Source organism: Babylonia areolata, chromosome 16 (genome assembly GCF_041734735.1).
Source record: "Babylonia areolata isolate BAREFJ2019XMU chromosome 16, ASM4173473v1, whole genome shotgun sequence".
Taxonomy (NCBI): domain Eukaryota; kingdom Metazoa; phylum Mollusca; class Gastropoda; order Neogastropoda; family Buccinidae; genus Babylonia; species Babylonia areolata.
Genome location: NC_134891.1, coordinates 16,437,647 through 16,457,756, shown reverse-complemented (window position 1 = coordinate 16,457,756; position 20,110 = coordinate 16,437,647). Strand labels below are relative to the sequence as shown.

At 40.4% G+C, this 20,110-nt stretch overlaps 1 protein-coding gene across 2 annotated transcripts in view; it reads right to left on the bottom strand.

Moving 5' to 3' along the window:
• Positions 1 to 115: 115 nt before the first annotated feature.
• LOC143291201 (putative methyltransferase-like protein 24) overlaps positions 116 to 20,110 on the bottom strand; it is a 53,163-nt gene continuing 33,168 nt past the window's right edge. For both annotated transcript variants that reach the window (XM_076600942.1, XM_076600943.1), the window contains 4 exons: positions 19,822 to 19,947; positions 14,321 to 14,395; positions 7,636 to 7,792; positions 116 to 7,019 (listed from right to left, as the gene is read on the bottom strand). In XM_076600942.1, the coding sequence (XP_076457057.1) occupies positions 6,714 to 7,019; positions 7,636 to 7,792; positions 14,321 to 14,395; positions 19,822 to 19,947 (664 nt within the window). In that variant the 3' untranslated portion in view covers positions 116 to 6,713. The remainder of the gene's footprint in view (positions 7,020 to 7,635; positions 7,793 to 14,320; positions 14,396 to 19,821; positions 19,948 to 20,110) is intronic.

Sequence of the window (20,110 nt, the reverse complement as noted above, 5' to 3'; positions counted from 1 at the left end):
GCACACCCTCGAAAACGGAGTATGGCTGCCTACATGGCGGGGTAATTTAAAAAAAAAAACAACAACAAACGGTAAAAAAAATTCATGTCCGTGTGAATCAGAATCAGAATCAGAATCAGAATCAATTTTAATGTCAATCAAACCTGAACAAGGTTTATAAGACACGCATGCAAAGTTACATGAAACCACGCACAAAAAAGCAAAACAAAATAGATGAATATTGAACAAGAGACTGAATCACTCCTGCACGCTATGGCGTTTTCAACAGCAGTTACTGACAAATTTCCCAAACAGTACCACAAGTTTGTCTTCCAGTATTAGCTGACTGGGTTTGATAATATTTGGAATGTAATTTTGAATTTTTTGATTTGTATAATTCGTAGTCATCTAAGAAATGATATTCATCCTCTATTGTTTGACATTGTAAACATAGTCTCCTTTCTTTTGGGATGTTGAAATATCGGCCTTTTTCTATTGCTAAATCATGACAGGATATTCTTAATTTGCACAATGACTGTTTTTGATTATAATTAAGACATCCTTCAAGCAAATAAGGTTCGGTTCTGTATTCACGAGTAATTTTATTATAGAATAGTAGTTTAGATTTATTTTCAGATTTGTTTCTCTTCCACAGTAAAACATATCCATATTCTACTTTATAACGTGGCTAAGTCTATGAATCTTGAATATTGACTGATTATTATAAACGGGTCTTAAACCAAGATACTGTAATATAATTTCAACAAAATTAACCCATGTTCGCTGTTTTGTTTCCTCTGTAAGCATGTCGTCATACACAATTTTGATATACGAATTTTCTAGTGCCTGTGTTATGTGAAACCAAAATTTTATCACTTTTAAACTTAGGGGGTATTTACCTATTTCATCAAGTATTGCTAAATCTGTGGCTATTTTGTGGACTCCCAGTATTTGTTTTTTAAAAAAAAGTTTAAATGAACATGCTCATGAGGAAATTTGTTCATGAGACAATGGTTATATAGTTTGTCAAAGGTAAAAGTAGCATCTGCTTTTTCACAAGTGGGGAACCGTATTTCTGCTCCATACGTTAGTATCGGTGAAACGAAACTATCAAATAATTTTGATATCATATGTATGCTTATGTTTTCATTTTTGAAAGATCTTTTAATACGAAAAGCTTTATTACCTTGTTTTGCCAGATGTTCCATAGCCTTTTCAAAATTGCCTGATTTATGGAATATTATTCCCAGGTACTTATATTGTTCAGTTGTTTCTGAAACTTCTGTTCCACATTTAAAAAAACATTCGAGCTCGTGGTTCTGATCTCGAAAATAGGACATCTTTTGTTTTGCCTCTATAGATTTCAATACCCCATTGTTTACAATATAAATGTAACTGGTTTAGTTTCAGCTGTGGGCCATGTTTAGATTTTGAAAGTAATATTAAGTCATCAGCAAGAGATACTTTTGTTTTGAGAATGACTAACTGTTGGCGAATCGGTATCTGGGAGCCAATCAACAATTTCATTTATAAATATATTAAATAATGTGGGGCTCAGTGTAGTACTCCTCTTCGAACATAGATTGAAGGGGAGAATCCATTTTCATTGCGGGTGCAGACTATTGTGTCTGCATACATACTTTTCATCAAACTGAAGCACCTACCTCGTATACCGATTTTTAAAAAAAGTTTTGTGAACATACCTGCATGTGAAATGCTATCAAAAGCTTTTTTGAAGTCTACGAAACTGTGTATAATCTGTTCTATTTTTTATGGTGTAATCAACTTTTTTCTTCAACACAAAAATATGGTCTGTAGTTCTGAAACCTTTTCTAAATCCAGCTTGTTCTTTTACAAGTAAATTGTTTGATTCTAATAATCATTTAATCTGTTGTTAAGGACAGAGACAAAGTAGATAGCTTAAAGAACAATTGATAGTTATTCCTCTGTAGTTATTTGGGTTTGATTTATCGCCCTCTTTATGAATTGGGATAGATATCCCATTTTTCCACAAATCCGGACAACCAGTTTTTAGAATGTAATTAAGTACTGTTTTAATTGTGGGAAGTAAGTCTGGTAAGACAGCTTTAATTATCTCATTTCTGATGCCGTCTATGCCCAGTGATTTGTTGTTCTTTAATTTTTGGCACGCTTTTATTACTTCTGTGTCAGATATATCATTATCTAAACAAGTATTATTACAATCCAGATTGTTAAAACCGTTTTTCATCCCATTATCAATGGCATTTTGGTTTTCATCATCCATACCAGCTTTGTTTCCAATAAGTTCATTAAGTAGGTAATCCATCTTTTACCTGACAGGGATTGTGTGTTTTGATGCGTTTCCATTGTTTTTAGCTGTTTCAATTTTGTCCACAATGTATTTGGATCATAGGCTAGATCTTTGTTCAGCCCGTTGTCAAGTGATGAAAAGAGGACAGTGTGGACAGGAAAGCCAATGTGAGAAATGGGTGATGACATCTCACTACTTTCTGTTTTGATGGACCATGCACACTAAACACTTGCTGATCACCATTCAGTGCAATACATACTCACACACACACACATATATATATAGATATATATATATATATATATATATATATATATTGCTTCCAAAAAGAGGGATAGGAGGTTAAAGAAAGGACAGAGAGATAAAGGCAGAAGGACCCAGGCGCTAGACGTCAGTGACTCTGACGTTCAATCCATTCGGCTGTGCGTCCCCAAGCGGTCAATGATGCGGCTCTCCATGTACTTTCTGTACGTGCTGTCACTGGGGTTATGCCACACAGCTGATTTTTTGTGCATGGGAGAAGCTGTGGTATGGGCCAGCAAAATGCTGGCTGACAGGGTTGTTGTAGCCTAGCTTCATCGACCTCAGGTGTTCTGAGAAGTGCTTGCCCAATGAACGGCAGGTCTCCCCCACATACAGTTTGGAGCAGAGGATGCAGGACAAAATGTACACAATGTCAGTAGACATGTCTGGAAACAGCTTGGTGGTTTTGTTGTACGGTCTTTAAATGAAGGGTTTGAGAAAAAAGAGATGTCCACTACACAGAGAGAAGGTATCATAATTTGCCTACCAAAAGGAGATAAACCCAGAGAATATCTTAAAAACTGGCATCCAATATCACTGTTAAACGTAACTTGTAAAATTGGCTCTAGCTGTATCGCAAATAGAATGAAAACAGTCCTGGATATAGGGAAGAAGAAGACAAAATTGACTGCAGGATTCTTCAAAACAAAAACAAAAACTCTTCAAAACAAAAAACTAGTCCTGGATAAACTTATTAATGAAGATCAAACGGGTTTTGTATCTGGCAGATATATAGGATATATTCTAAGGCTTGTTTATGATATAATCTATTACTTGAAGGAAAAAAATCTACCAGGACTATTAGTTTCAAAAGATTTTGAGAAGGCTTTTGATTCAGTTAGTTGGAAATATATACATAAAGTTTTAGAAAATTGTGGAATGAAAAGTCTGAAAACTGCTAAAATGTAAAGCTGGATATAGAACTGGTATTATTTGGAAACGATGATGTCACAAAACAGATGTAATATTGGACTTCATGATTTTGTTAGCCAAGCATTTTATTTATAAATGCACAATGAGTAAGATTAAACCATGTGTGAAACTCTTCCCATCAGACTTAAGAAACCACTACAAAGTCATATATATATATATATATATATATATATATCGGGTGTCCCCAAAGAAGGGAGCCGCTTTTTGACAAGCATTTTCTCAGTGATAGAGAAACCGAATTTATTGATAAATTTCACACAGTAACCTTAGGGTATCATCCACAAGTCTGCAAAATATCTAAAAGTTTGGACGCAAATTTATATGAGTGTCAAATTCAAAACAGCATGTAAAAAAAATCCATTATCAGAGCTGTGCAATGTGACCGTCATCATGTTCATGCCAGCTGCCAGGTGTTGGCATCTGTCAATCAGTGTCAGTCTAAGAATAGCCTGTCTGGGTATTATTTTTTTTATTACTACTGTAGTGCGTATTTTAGCGATAAGTCTATTTACGGTGACATGACTCCACCCCTTGCCTGGAAATTCCTTTACGATCCTTCTTCCACCGCAGCCTTTCTCCTTGAAACAGTTTTCAATGGTAACCTTATCACTTTCACTCAAAGGCATGGTTGATCCTTCCAAACTGAAACTTTGGGCAGAACTGATTTTGGATACAGACCACAATAAAAAATAATCAATAGACTTGACACCCACATAGGCTATTTTTAGACATGCTTTTTTAAAGGGCGATAAATCGATTGCGATATTCGCAGTGAGAACGCTGTTTAAATCATATTTTTCTGGTGTATCTTGGGCATTCAAAAAATCTTTATGGACAATTAAAAATTCTTTTTAAGTCCCCGGTAAAGAAGACGTGGCTATCGCCGCTATCACATTGCAACATTTAGCCGTTTTCTCTGGATCTAGATAGATGTACAAGTTTAGTTACACCCGGTTGACACGGTCGATTCAATTTCTCTTTTATGTTCATTCTAGTATTATAGTTTTAAAGTTGCTATGAAAATTGAGTATTTTGTTAAACTAATAACATGTAGAGTCAAGTACAAGTACTTCTAAACGTCGTATGAAGTGAAAAGGACTTCATTTTGAGAAAAGTCAAGACTGGAAATTTTTACGTTTCATCAATTCAAGGGTATTAACTCTTATGGTTTATTATTTTTAACTGTGAATTCCGACTGATTCTGTGGATACTTTTATGGCAGTTTGGGGCATAATCCAGTAAGTGATGAGGCGTTCACAAATCTTTCTCTGAATAAATATTTAACGGTCTCCTTCTCCAACTTTCCATCACATGTTATCGTGTATTGTCGATTGAATATAGAATTGAACGGGCAGGTCAACAACTTGAAACAAAATGGCGTCGTTCGGGTTCGCGAAGAATATGAGCACGCGCTTTGAATATGTATAAATATGTGTACGCAATTGATTTTTGCCCACGACCTTCAGGGCTCAGCCAACAGATCTTTTAAGTCCACTCGTCCAATTGATTTTAGTATTTTACGAAAAAGACCACTTGAGCGAATGAACATAGTGAAAGCCCTGTACACTGAGAGTAAAACACACAAGCTTTTTATGTATTGAGTATGATTTCAAAATGTCATGTTTAAGACGAGAAAGATCAGTTTAAAGCAAATTAAGCCCTCTAGCATTAATTACAGATTAATTTCCCTTTTTTACTATCTGCACCAAAGACATGCAAAATAAATATAACTTCCATGCTTAGCAAAAGAAGTTCCTGTTTGAACAAAAAATGATAAAAATGACTGCTCTTGTTGTTGTGTCAGAATATCATATCAAAGTGCCAAGTTTAGAGAATAAAAAAAATATATATGTAACAGTAAATTCAGTTTGCATATATTTTGGCTTCTTTTTTTTATATTTTTTTGGTGCCCATCCCAGAGGTGCAATATTGTTTTAAACAAGATGACTGAAAAGAATTGAATTTTTCCTATTTTTATGCCAAATTTGGTGTCAACTGACAAAGTATTTGCAGAGAAAATGGCAATGTTTAAGTTTACCACGGACACACATACACACACACAGACAACCGAACACCAGGTTAAAACATAGACTCACTTTATTTATACAAGTGAGTCAAAAAAGACGTGTTTTTTTTTTGTTTTTGTTTTTTTGTTTGTTTTATCAAGTTGATATCGACGCATAAAGGTTCTATCATAATGTATAATTCGTAAATATCCAAATAATTTACCATGATGATTATGATAACTTTATAAATGTACCATGGTTTCTTAAGTATATATATTTTTTTTAACCCCCAAAACATAAGAAATCTCGGCAGATTCTATTCATATATTCTCTTCCTACAAATCGAGGCAAACTTATGTAGATAGATCCTAAAATTGTTTCACTTTGGAATATAAAAATGTCAGATATTATTATTATTATTATATATACTAGTAATTTAAATTTTCGATCACCATTTGAACATTCTTCAATTAAGACATAATAGAAAAAAGAAATCAGTAATTAAAATTAAAAAGAAAGACAAAAAATGAAAATAAAAACTATGTTGTCCCAGACGCAAGGTCAGTAGTTTTCTTTCATGGTCTGGCTTTCTGGTGCTGTGGCTGCAGGCTGCATTGCCCCATGTTCCTCGAGGGCAACGGGGTGCAGGTGAATTTTGGCAGCAGCGAACACTGCTAGAACAATCCTAAATCTAGAATAAAGATTCAAAAGGAAAACTTTATAAGTGAGTAAAAAATTATTTAAAAAATAAAAATAAAAATATAAAAGAAAAATCGCTGTTTTCTTCGTCAACCATTGTGATTTTTATCAGTTGGTTAAGATATTTTTTAAATGTCTTCTTGTTACTAATAACTCGAGCCTGTGTGATCTTTTGTGTGCTACATCAGTATCGTTGATCTGAACTCTGACATTTGGTGAATACTGCTGAGGTATATATCATATTGAATCAATGGCTCAATATTGATATTAACTGGTTGAAAAAGGTTTATGGGTTCGGGATTTAAAAGAAATAATATATGTAATCATGTTGTGGCCCATCTGGCTAGTTTTTGGCTCGTTCCCATGGTGTCCTTGGAAGTGAGAGATCTGTGATTACACGCACGTGCTTCCATTATGTCCTACCGATATTCCAACGCATCAGTGGGTCATGACATTGATTCTAAAACAACATAATATATTTCTCCTTCATGTTACCTTCTTCAAGGAGAATCTCTGGCCAGATTTTCATTGACAAACCCCATCTCGTAACAACACCTTCTCTCCACAGGGAAGACGTTAGGATTGTTATAAGGCCCGCTACCGGGGTACATGTGAGTACGAAAACGACGAAAACCAGCAGCTTCAAGTTTCTGAAGAATTGGTAGTCTCTGTCGGAACTTACGATCGAAAAAATGGATTTCCACTAAGAATTGTCGAACCTTGTGGATTTCCCCTTCAGTGATCATAGCTTCCAGGGCTGGCCATTCTGATGCTTCGGTGTCCATTTTCAGTATGTCAAGTGTTATCTGTAGGAACAAATAAAAATGAAAGTCAAAAAAGAAAAAAAGAAAGAAAATTGAATGGTGAACATCAGAACAGACGTCATTATGCACAGGGCTGTAAAACGTTTGTTCTATCACACTAACCTGAACAAGTAAAGACTATATCATATCATGTTGTATTGTGCTTCATTGGGTCATGTCATGAATTGTATTATGTCGTGCTGTTGTATATTTTGTATTTGTATTCCTCCTTTTTGTCACAACAGATTTCTCTGTGTGAAATTCGGGCTGCTCTCCCCAGGGAGAGCGCCTCGCTACACTGAGAGCGCCACCCATTCTTTTTTTTTCTTTTTCCTGCATCCAGTTTTGTTTGTTTTTCTTATCGAAATGGATTTTCTACAGGATTTTGCCAGGGGCAAACCCTTTTGTTGCCGTGGGTTCTTTACGTGCTGTAAGTTCATGCTGCACACGGGACCTCGGTTTATCGTCTCATCCGAGATCGTATTGAGCGGTCTGGTTCTCAGCCATGGTGGAGTGAACGGAACTGTCAGGATTCAGCGACAGGAAAATGTTTGGGACGATGCCTCACAGGAGGAGAGAGACCAGCACAGACAGACTGCTCTGTGACATGGACACTCACGTTGTCATGATGCAGCATGGCCTTGATCTCGGACAGGGTTTTGATCTCCCACGACGCCCTTGAACCTGTGTTTTTGGGGATCTGGTGCTTGGGGCCTCCGATGCCTATCTTGTAGTACCAGACGTTGGCAGACCTTTGGTGAGTGTCAGCTTTCATGCTGTCAGGACAACAAGTTCTGGTTACTGTCAAACGTACTAAAGCGGACGTTCTCTTCCCTCCCTCTCCTCACTATGCCCCACTACAGACGCCACAACACCAACAAGCCCACACAGAACAAGATTTTTACAACGCATTTAATGTACGTAATTATAAAACATGGAAACTCCTAACCTCTGCACACGTCAAAAAAACAATTTTCACATAAATGTTGTGGAAATCACTGAAGTACAATAATAAACGAGAGACAGACAATACTAACGTAATGATGATGGACGAAACACGACGAACAAAAACCAAACAAGACAAATCAAAAGCTGTGGAATTCAATTTTGTTTGGAGTCTCCCGTCGGACCGACGGATGAGTAGGCAGACAGGCTTATCTGTTGGTGTGTGTCCTCATATGGGAGAAGAGGCCGATTCTGGATGCGCAGCACTTCCAACATGTGTTGCAAGGGAAAACGTCTCCAGAAGTTGAGCCCTGCTTCCTTCGCTCACGCTTCTCCTTAATGGCCAGTATTCTCTTGTTTTCAAACGTCTTTATGCCACTAGAGCACAGCATCCTTCAGCGAGAGCGGTCAAGGGCATCAGTTTCCCAGGAAGTGATGTCTAGGTCACAGGTTTTGAGGTTTGTCTTCAAAGTGTCCTTGAAAAGCTTGCAGGGTCTTCCAAGTTCGCGGTGGCCTTCCTTCAGCTGACCATACACGAGCATCTTTGGGATCCTGCTGTCTGTCATGCAAACAACGTGTCCTGTCCAGCGTAGCTGGCACTGGATCAGCAGGCTTTCGATGCTGGGCAGGCTGCTCCTCTCTAGGACCTGGAGGTTGGAGACCCTGTCTTGCCACTTAATGCCGAGGATCTTTCGTAGGCATCTCTGGTGAAACTGCTCAAGTTGTTGAATGTGACGGCGATACGTCGTCCATGTTTCACACCAGTACAACAATGTGGTCAGCACAACAGCTCTGTAGGTTTTGATTTTGGTGCTGAGCCTGATGCCTTTGTTGTTCCACAGCCTGCTGTTGAGTCTGCCAAAGGCAGAGCTGGCCTTGGCGATGTGCAGCGTCACTTCTGCATCAAGGGCTCCATTGCTGCATAGGCTGCTGCCCAGATAGCAAAGCTTGTCGAGGCACTGGCGTTCTGTGAGCTATCTGTGAGCTAGCTGGTTGGTCTTGGTCTCAGTCTTGCTGAGGCTGATGGTGAGTCCAAAGCGCCTGCAGGAGGTTGAGAACCTATCCACAATGAACTGCATGTCCTCATGGGTGTGTGCAGCAAGCACGCAGTCATCAGCGAAGAGGAAATCTCTCAACAGTGCCTCAAACACCCTATACCTGGAGTGGAGTCGCCGCAAGTTGAAAAGTTTGCCATCTGTGTGAAACTGAATGTAGATGCCCCGATCAGTCTTGGAAGGCGTCAATCAGCATGGCAGAGAAGAGAATGGAGAACAGTGTGGGTGCCAGGACGCAGCCCTGCTTCACTCCATTTACCACAGGGAACGGATCCGACATGTCATCATGTTCCTGTACTCTCGCCTGCATGCCATTGTGGAATGACGCAATCAGCTGGATCAGGCTCTCTGGGCAGCCGAACTTTTGGAGGATCTTCCACAGACCACAGCGGTTCACCGTATCGAAGGCCTTAGTCAGGTCTACAAAGACCATGGTCTGCTCACGGCACTTCTCTTGCATCTGGAGTACAGAAAACACCATGTCACATGTTCCCCTGCCTGAGTGGAAGCCGCACTGTGCTTCAGGGATGACTGTGTTGGAGACATGGTCGACCAGTCTGTTCAGTATGATGTGGGCGAAGATCTTGCCGGTGATGCAGAGGAGAGAGATTCCACAGTGGTTATTGCAGGATGTTTTGTCTCCCTTCCGTTTGTAAATGTGGACAATTGAAATATCCTTGAAATCCTGGGGGACCTCCCCTCTCTCCCAGATAGACTGGAACAGGGCGGCCATCTTATCTGTCAGCACCTCGCCTCCATACTTGTAGATGTCAGCCTGGATTCCATCCGCTCCTGGTGCTTTTCCTGACGTTGTCAACTTCAGGGCCTTTCGGGTCTCCGCCTTGGTGGGAGGGCTGCAATTACCTCGTCAGATACGGACAAGTCCCTGTTGAGGAGGGTGTTGAAGTGCTCTGCCCAGCGGGCAAGGGTGTCTTTCTTGTCTGTCATGAGGGTGGTTGATCCTGTGACTCTCGGCCCACACTGCTCAGAGACCATCATGGAAGGTCTTCATGTCGTGAGCATCACCAGCAGACTGATGATCTTTGGACTTTCTCTCCCACCAGGTGTTCTTCATCTCACGCAGCCTCTTCTGTACGAGTTGCTTGGTTTGCAAGAAATGGTTCTCCTTCCTCTGGCAGTCTTTATCGGAAATGTGGTCCTGATGCCGTATATGCAGTGTGTTCAGGAGCTTGGAGATTCCAGAGTCGTTCTCGTTAAACCAGTCTTTGTGGCTCCTCTGTACAAAGCCGAGTGTGTCAGCTGCTGCTGTGTACACAGCATCTCTAAAGTTGCTCCATACCTCTTCTACATCAGTCGATGCAGGAATTTCTTGGAGAGCTGCTTGGATTTGCTGCTGCAGCACGTCCTTGGTGATAGGGAGGCGGTGGATGTCCAGCTTCCTAGGGGGTTTCTGCCTGGCTGGTTGGAGCTTGCATGCAAGTCTCATGTCCGGAATGTGCCATTGCTTGGAGCGGGGGTGCATCCATGTGTTCTTGTACTTGTCCGCTTGTTGGAAGAGGGTGTTGGTGATGGTCAGTCCATGCTGCGCGCAGATCGAGAGCAAGCGCAGTCCGTTCGAGTTGCACTTGCCAGTGCCGTGCTGTCCTAGGACTTTTGGCCTCGAGAAGTCCACACCGACGCGGGCATTGAAATCCCCAAGGATGATCAGCCTGTCCTTTCTGTCTACCACTGAAATGGTGCGACTGAGCTCCTCGTAGAAAGCTTCTTTGATGTCATCAGGGTTGGTCATCGTCGGGGCATAGCAGCTGATGACTGTAGAGAAGCAATCCTTGGACAGCTTCAGATGCAGGGTCGTCAGCCTATCGTTTATCCCACGTGGAAGGCTGTCAAGCTGTCGTGCAAGTTTGGTTCGTATGGCAAAGCCCATGCCTGCGGTTCTTGGGGTGCCATCTGGCTTCCCAATGCAGTAGAAGGTGTAGACCCCTCCAACTTCCTCCAGCTGGGTTTCACCGGTAAATCTGGTTTCAATAGCTCCTACCTAAAGTAACATAAGCTGGAGACCAGTGGAAGATCCAACGCCACAAAGACGAACACTGGACAGAGTCTCTTGGTTAGAACAGTGTCCACGAAAACTTTGACCAGATGACAAAAAGAAAATGCAACCACTGGCCTACACACAATTGAAGGTGCCTAACATATGATCAGGATCAGCATCAGGATTATGATTTGGGGCGTTGTTATATACAACTTAGAAATTTTTGGCTTTTTATGCCTCGTCAGATTTTACTCCTTTTTATTGTTGGTCAGGTCGTTGACTAGCTCAGTCATTTCATCCATTCGTTTTTGTCAATAACTCATGTTTATCTGAGGTTTTTTTTAAGTATTTGTGCACGTTTAACATTGTTAGTTTGTTCCAATAATCTGTTACTCTGTTACTAAATGCAAACTTTCTGAAATTTGTTCTGGAATACTGTTTAAATATTTTGTCTGTACCGTTTCTTGTAGTGTCTACCTTTGGAGCACAAAAAGCATGCTTTGTTTACATCGTCAAACCCATTGAATATTTTGTACATCTGTATTAAGTCCCCTCTTACTCTTCTTGCTTAAAGTGATGGTAGTTGTAAATACTTTTATCTTTCTTGGTATGAATAATCTTTTATGCTACTGATCAGCTTTGTTGCTCTTCTTTGAACCTGTTCTATGTCTTGTGACTGTTTTATTTGCGTTGAGTACCATACAGTGTTTCCATATTCTAGGATAGGTCTAACTAATGTTTTATAACCGTAAGAAAGTAACCTTATCTATAAATGTAAATGCTCTTAAATGAAGTACTTTACATTTTTAAGCATTAAATTATAGAAACAATGATACACCGAATGCTGATATTCCCATCTGGCGGACACTTGGTCGTCTACAGAGGTAAACAGAACGAAAAAAACAACCAAACAACTGCAGCAGCCAAACGCCGCTCTCCTCACGACCTTCTCCAAAGACACTCTCCTGAGGTCCGTGAAGCACCTACGTCATTATACAAATACGTCATACACCAACCCTTAAGAAAAACGTCACACATAAATTGTGTCACACAAAACATTGTTACACAAGCATGGCACGCCTCCGGCCCTACGACCAGCTACAAAGAGAAACATGCATGATAAACAGCCTGTGCACAAACAACGGTAACACACCCGCCTCTAATAATCCCAACAGTCCAACTGCATCCGCCAACTTCGCCTGCCAAAAAGGGGACGATGCGGATTCGAAACCCCATCTGAACAAATATGTAACAAAAAAAATGCTGCAACCACTTGGTAGTCCCTGACGTTTACCATCATCATCATTGCTGTTATCGTTGACTTAGTCATCATTGTTGCTAATTAGTAAGGTCACTGCAATGGCCTCTCCTGCATTACTGTGCCCTTAGCAACACCTTCACGCGGTACCCCTGTTTTCACTAAGTTTGCTATGTCATGGCGCGACCGAGTTCCCGGCGGTATATCTGGGCGGGCGGGCTGAGCCTTCAACCCTGGTTGTAAATCAGCCTAAGAGAAGGAAAATCTCTGATTTTAAAACCCGGGCAGACAGAGCCCGTTAGCTGTCACAGGCAATCTGTCTGCAGCCTTGTGGTCGCCATAGACGTCTTAGCTCGCTGAGCCCTGTGGAAGGATGCATGGCCTAAAGAGTGGGATTGGTCTGCGCGCACTGGTCTTCACTTTAAATCTTCGCAGCGCAGGCGGGAAGAAAGACCTACAGCGACGATGCCACAATTTCCAAGGATGTGGACCATCGTCTGTCCAAATCCAGCAGCTCATTTGGTCGTCTCCAGAAACGTGTTTGGCAAAACCACTCCCTAAAACTCTCGACCAAAATCCAGGTCTACAGGGCAGTCGTCATCAGTACCCTGCTGTATGGATCTGAAGCTTGGGTCCTCTACAGGAGACACATCAAGCTGCTGGAGCGTTTCCACCAGAGATGCCTCCGCTTCATCATGGGCATCAATTGGCAGGACTATACCACCAACATCGAAGTCCTGGAGAAAGCTGATCTCCCAAGCATCGAGTCAATGCTGATGCTTCGACAGCTGCGCTGGGCAGGTCATGTAGCGCGTATGGACAACTCCAGAATGCCAAAGGCCGTCTTCTACGGCGAACTGCGTGAAGGTAAACGCAGCGTTGGAGCTCCAAGCAGGCGCTACAAGGACCAACTGAAGCAGCAGATGCCACGTAGCGAAATTGACCACCACAGCTGGGAGACACTGGCAGCAAACAGATCTGCCTGGAAAACTTCCACCAGGAAAGCTGTCAGGAAATTTGAAAAGGAAAGGAGACAGACATCCAGGGAAAAACGCACCACATCACGCCAAACCACATCACACCACACCACACCACACCGCATTACACCACACCATACCACAATGCATCACACCACACCACACTACTTCACATGACATAACATCACAGCACATCACACTACACCACATCACACTACATTACATCACACCACACTACACTACATCACACTGCACTGTATCGCATTACGCTACTCCACATCGCACCACACCACATCACATAACATCACACCACATTACGTCACATCACACTACACCACACCACATCACACCACTAAATCACACCACACTGTATCACATTACACTTCTCCACATCACATCACACCACATGACATGACATGACATGACACCACTCCAAATTACACCACACTACATGGCACCACATTACATCACACCACACCACTTCACACCACATCACACTATATCACATTACATCACACCACTCCAAATTACACCACACTACATGACATCACACCACACCACATCACACCATATCATATCACATTACATCACACCACTCCAAATTACACCACACTACATGACACCACATTACATCACACCACACCACTTCACACCACACCATATCACATTACATCACACCACTCCAAATTACACCACACTACATGACACCACACCACACCACTTCACACCACACCACACAACACCACAGAGGTACGAAGGGCATGTGCATGCTGGGTAAGTTTGGTGGTCTGTAACTCAACGAACGCCGATACGGATTAAACGCAATGTTTACGGTACAAATTTCGATCCTCTATGTGTGTGCATTGCTCTCACAGAATGCATTATACAACATCAACAAGTCTGCTGATCAGTGAGATGCGGGTGTGGGGGACGGGAATGGGAGAGGGTTGGGGAGAAGCACCCCTCTCTATCCACCCTTAACCCCGCTGAGCAGCAGGATGTGACCCAGGTACCCCTGACCCTCTCTAAGCCCACAACACTCTTTGATCAGCAGGCAGGCAATGAAGGCTTACCTGGGGTCGAAGGCATACACCTGACACCCGTACAGTTTTGCTGCGTCGTCGCTAAAGGAAAAATCATTCTGGATGCTGAAACACGAAGGAATGTATCAATGGATGAATAAATGTAGACCAACTGGTGGACGGATATGTGAATGAATAAATAAAAGAATTGACAACAATGCCACCCACCCATCTCTGTCTGTCTCTGTCTGTCTCTCACTCTCTCTCTCGTCTGTCTGTCTCTGTCTCTTGCTCCCTATCTTTCTCTCTCGCTTTCCTACTTTAACTCATGTGATTCAGTTATAGATATATTCCCATATTCTAAAAATGTATCACTGTATTAATATTTGTCCGTTTCTTTCTTTTGTTGTTGCTGTTGGCAACTCGTGCCGACAAAAATACTAACTACAGACATACGTCACAGAGTGCTCGTTGGTTTTGCAGTGTTGTATTAGATTGTACAAAGAAACAACCATTGTCTACGTGCTGGTTTTGCATAACTGTATCTGATTCGGAAAAGAAGCACAACAATTGTCTGTTTGTTGGTTGTATGACTATCAGATTCGGAAGACCCAAAACAGCTGGATAAGGTGGTTCCATTGTGGCAACTCTCGGTTTAAGGTTTTCAACTTCGCTCTTCTTCAACTGTTCTCTCCTTGGCAGTTATGTCCTTTCGTGTGAAATGTCTCAATGAACAGACGAACTATGTCTCCTGTTTGGTAATTATAGTGGAAGATATATATGATTCAACTGTGGACTGACAACATGAACATTATCATGCAATCTGTAGCACCGCAAGTGAGCCTTCTTTTAACTCGTACAGCATTCAACACGAGCCATACAAACAGGGGAAACAGGGAGATAGAGAGAGAGAGAGAGAGAGGCAGAGGAGTCATATACAAATAAGGGAGGAGCTGTGTGTGTTCGCTTGTCCTGTGTAAGGGAGAGAAGGGAGGGGGAGAAGGGAGGAGAGAGGAAGGAGGAAGGAAGCAGACAAAAGGAAGAGAGACAGAGACGGGCAGGCAATAAAGGCTCACCTGTGAACAACAACGTGTCGTGAAAGTAAACTTAGAGAGAAAAAGAGTTTAAACAGAGCCAAAGGTTGGGCAATATGAGGGAAATGAATGCGGAAAGTAAACGACCTGCAAAAGATTATAAAAGATACATTACAAAACTCCGTGTAAAATCCAAAAGCATCATGGAGTTTGTTAGATGAAAAAAGAAGAAAAAAAAACTATGGTAAAATGGCCTGATTGTAAAATATTTTGTGATGTGTTCAGAAACATGAAACTGAAGGGCTGTGATGACGATGTGACAGGTTTTGCTTTGGAAAAAAAATGTGCAGAAAAATCCGCTGCTCAGTGATTTTATATCAAAAGCTGAAGTTGTTAAGTGCATTTCGAGGTTAAACACCAATATGGCAAGTGGATGGATGTTTTCAATGAATTTCTTATAGCCTTAAACGATGAAGAATGGTAAATACATTCAGTCTTGTGCTGCTGACTAGCAAAGGTTCCATCTGACTGGACTGAAGGGGTAATATGACTGAAGGATCACCCGATGACCCAAATAACCATCGCAGGATTACAATGTTGTCTTGTTTTGTTAAGTTATTTACAAACATAGTGAAAGAACTTCTGAAACTATATGTTGAGTGTTCAGGTCTACTGGTACAGGAACAAGCTGGATTTAGAAGTGATTTTTCAACGTAAGATCATTTGTTTACTTTATATGGTGTTTTTGATATTTTGTTTAAAAAAAAAGATTGAATTGTGTCTTTTTAGACTACGACAAAGCTTTTTGACAAGATTAACAGGGTGTATATATGGCAAAACAACTGCTACGTTGTCGTATGAAAGGTAGAATATTGCAAGAAAATATATACATGTATGGTGATGCTAAATCATTGATAAGGTCAATGACGAAATTTCCGAGTTTTCAGTTCAAATGTTGTGGTGAGACGAGGAGAAAATCTTTCGCCAAAAATGTTTGCATTGTTTTTAAATGGTATGAAATCTCTCTAAGACGATGATCAAGAAATTACTGACAACTATTGCTAATGAGGTTCAGAGAATGAATATGAGTGAAAAGGACTGGTTTTTTGTTGCTTTTGTGACTCACTTGTGTAAACAAAGTGAGTCTATGTTTTAACCCAGTGTTCGGTTGTCTGTGTGTGTGTGTGTGTGTGTGTGTGTGTGTGTGTGTGTGTGTGTGTCCGTGGTAAACTTTAACATTGACATTTTCTCTGCAAATACTTTGTCAGTTGACACCAAATTAGGCATAGGCATAAAAATAGGAAAAATTCAGTTCTTTCCAGTCATCTTGTTTAAAACAATATTGCACCTCTGGGATGGGCACAAAAAAAATTTAAAAATGAAGCTTAATTATATGCAAACTGCATTTACTGTTATATTTATATTTTTTGTATTCTCTAAACTTGGCACTTTGATCTGATATTCTGACACAACAAGAGCAGTCATTATTATCATTTTTTGTTCTAACAGGAACTTCTTTTGCTGAGCATGGAAGTTTTATTTATTTTGCAAACGTTTTGGTGCAGATAGTAAAAAAGGGAAAGTACTCTGTAATTAATGCTAGGGGACTTAATTCGAATCTGGTTAGGACTTTTTTTTATGCAAAGCTTTATAATAACAAATACAGAACACATTTTAACGATTAGATTTTTTTAAGTGTATCACAAGTGAGTCTTGAAGGCCTTGCCTCTTTTTTTTTTTTTTTTTTTTTGTTGTTGTTGTTTTTTGTAACTATGTGTTCTGCTTTACGCTTTACGCAGCCACAGGCCTACAGAATGGTCTTGCAGCAGTGACACAGTGTTGTCAAAAAAGGAAGTTAATTCCAAATGGCAAAAAGTGTCAAATGGTAATTTTCTCTCGGGGCAAAGTCAGAGTATTCCCCGGTTTGGATATCGACGAGGACAAAATTGAGGTTGTAAGTAGCTTTCAATACTTGGGGCTGAAGCTAAATTACTATAACAAAATGCACGTTGCCCAGTGTGATCTATACAACTATGCTTCAAGAGCAGTGCTTGCACATCTTAGGAGAAGTAACCAACTAAAGCTTTCTGTCGATCTAATCATTGCATTATATGACAAAACAGTTTTTGTACTGACATATGGCTGTGAAACTTGGGATTCTGATATATCTGATATTGTGGTGAAATTACAATCATACTTTTACAGACTAGTTCTTAAATTTAGACAATATATCCCATCTTTTATTGTATTTGGTGAAACTGGTAAGTTTCCCGTGTCTATTCCTGTAAGAACAAGGATGCTAGTAATTTGGTTAAGCTTCTTACAAACCAAGGTACTTCATAGATATCTTTGATTGTTTTACAAACGTTTTTTTTTTTTTTTTTTTTTTTTTTTTTTTCAATTTAGATGTAGCCAAGAGTTTGGCTGGCTTCACTGGCTGTTTACCATACCAGCAATAGCAGACGCCTTTTCCATAGCGTGCCCACCGCTGGTCTTCAATGACTCGCGCAGAATGTGTGACGCCATTCCAGATTTGACTGTAAAGCCCATTCTAAACCTAATCTCTAAACATCTATTAAATCAAGTCTCTGTATCGTTCACTGTAATATTATATTTGTTGTACTTACACACACACACACTTTAATCAGTTAGAAGCTTGATTTCAGTTTAATCGTTCGTCAGTCTAAAGATTTCAACTGACGCTAAGCTTACGTTTAACGACAATCACTCCACAAAAGTGTCGCTGTGCACCATTGGATGAGTGGAAACTTGTGTTTGTGACACGGCGTATTTAATTAAATATCTCTTTTGTCGGATCAGTAAACTGCAAGTATTATATATTGGTAGAATCGTCGCAATTCAATCTTTAAATTTATACCATGTGTGTTTGCCTACGTTAAACTGATTTAACGCAGTTTGTAATTTTCAGCGACAAGCTCGCTAGAACTGACCCTTTTCAGGTGAATTAAATAAGATTATAAATTCATCTTAAATAATCAAAACTTCATTTTATACTCCTTAGAAAGTAGGTGTTGAGCTGCTTCTTTTGCGACCTGTCCGACGTAAATTGGTTCAGGAATCATTTAGAAATCTATTAGCACTGAACACCTTGTAACAAACACAATTCTAATCAGATTTAGCCTGATTGGGGACGTTTTGTTTCACGGGCCACGCATGGGTCTGTGCAGTTTGCTTAACGTGCATAGGTAGGCAGAGTGGGTGATCACTGGTCACTTTCCACCTGGCCAGTCACTGGCCAGAGCAGCTCTCTCTCTCTCTCTTATTGTGTCGCAAGCAGTGTATGTTGTGCGTTGTCCCAGAGGCCAACATCTCGCTACGTATCGCTTGTACTGTTTTCTTCTTCTTCTTCTCATATTATCTTCTTATAACTATTGTAAATAAAACAATAGAAAAACCCTTTTGTGACTGGCCCACTATATGTCCCTGGCCTGCGTGAGGATTTATTTCTATCCTTTAATTCAGTAAATCATTAATAATTCTTTTGTACCATCCCCTTTGTATTGTAATGCACCACTCGGCTATATATACACCACTAACATACATCAGAACCAATACTTGCAATGTATTCAATCCATTCTAAATGAAATTGGATTAAATAGTTACTGGTTGAATATACATACCACATGGTTTAAAGAGGAAGTTAAGCGTTGTTTTTGCGAGACTGGTAAGGACATGCAGACAACAATATTATGTATACTAATTACAGCATGTTCAAGATCCGTATTTTACAGTTACCAAATAATTGTGTAACTGAATTAGTAAAGTTCTGAACAACAGAAATGAAAGAGTCCGTGAAAAATGTTCCACAAACGTAACTGCTGGTAGGTTTTATCATTATTTTCTGTGCCCCTCTTTTCGTAACATGAGAAAAAAATGTTTGTCTACACACATACCCAAACTCCTTAAGATTCTTATTGTTTTCAGAAAAAACAACAGCAGAAGAGTACTGTTAAAATTGAAATCTTGTCTCTTCCATACGTATTTCTTTTCGATAGAACTTCGTCTATTGATACGGGGAAATAGTCAAGTTCAATGGGAAATTCACATGTTCGATTGCTGATTTTTGTATGCTTGTTTGCATTATTATTCAGTTAGGTATACGAAAAAAAACAAACACAAAAACACAACAACACTTGATTTGCATTTGTTTGTTTGCTAGTCAGCTTTTTTCATTTTGTTTTCCACATCACTATTTATGTGGTGTATGTAAAAGATGCATGTATGTATCATTTCAAGCCCCCAAGTACACGTGAAATGAACTTCTTGCCTTGCGTCTTACCTTGCCATACTGCATGACATAGAAAGAGAGAGAGAGACATAGAATACGAGAAACAGAAAAAACAGAGAGAGAGAGACAAATGCACACACACGAGCAACTGATGCAGATAGACCTCAGTAATTTTTGTTAGTTCGTTTGACAGTCCGTTCATCCATTCATCTGTCTAGCCATATGTCTGTCCATCTCTGTGTCTGTGTATCTGCCTAGCCGGGCCTTACCCAAAGTCATAGACGACACAGGGCTTGATGGGGCGATACCTGTAGTCGTCACATGCCTCATAGCCACCGCTCCCTGCATGGCCCAGACGTATGTTCCGGCACTTCACTTCTGTGTTGTCCAGGTAGCTGAATGCGCATGCGCGCGTACACAGACACAGACACAGACACACCCACACACATATACACACGCGCGCGCGCTCGCGAACGCCACTCGATCAACCATCCAACCAGTCAATCCATCCATATCAACCAATGAGTCAATCAACCACCCCTCTGTCAACAAACTGCT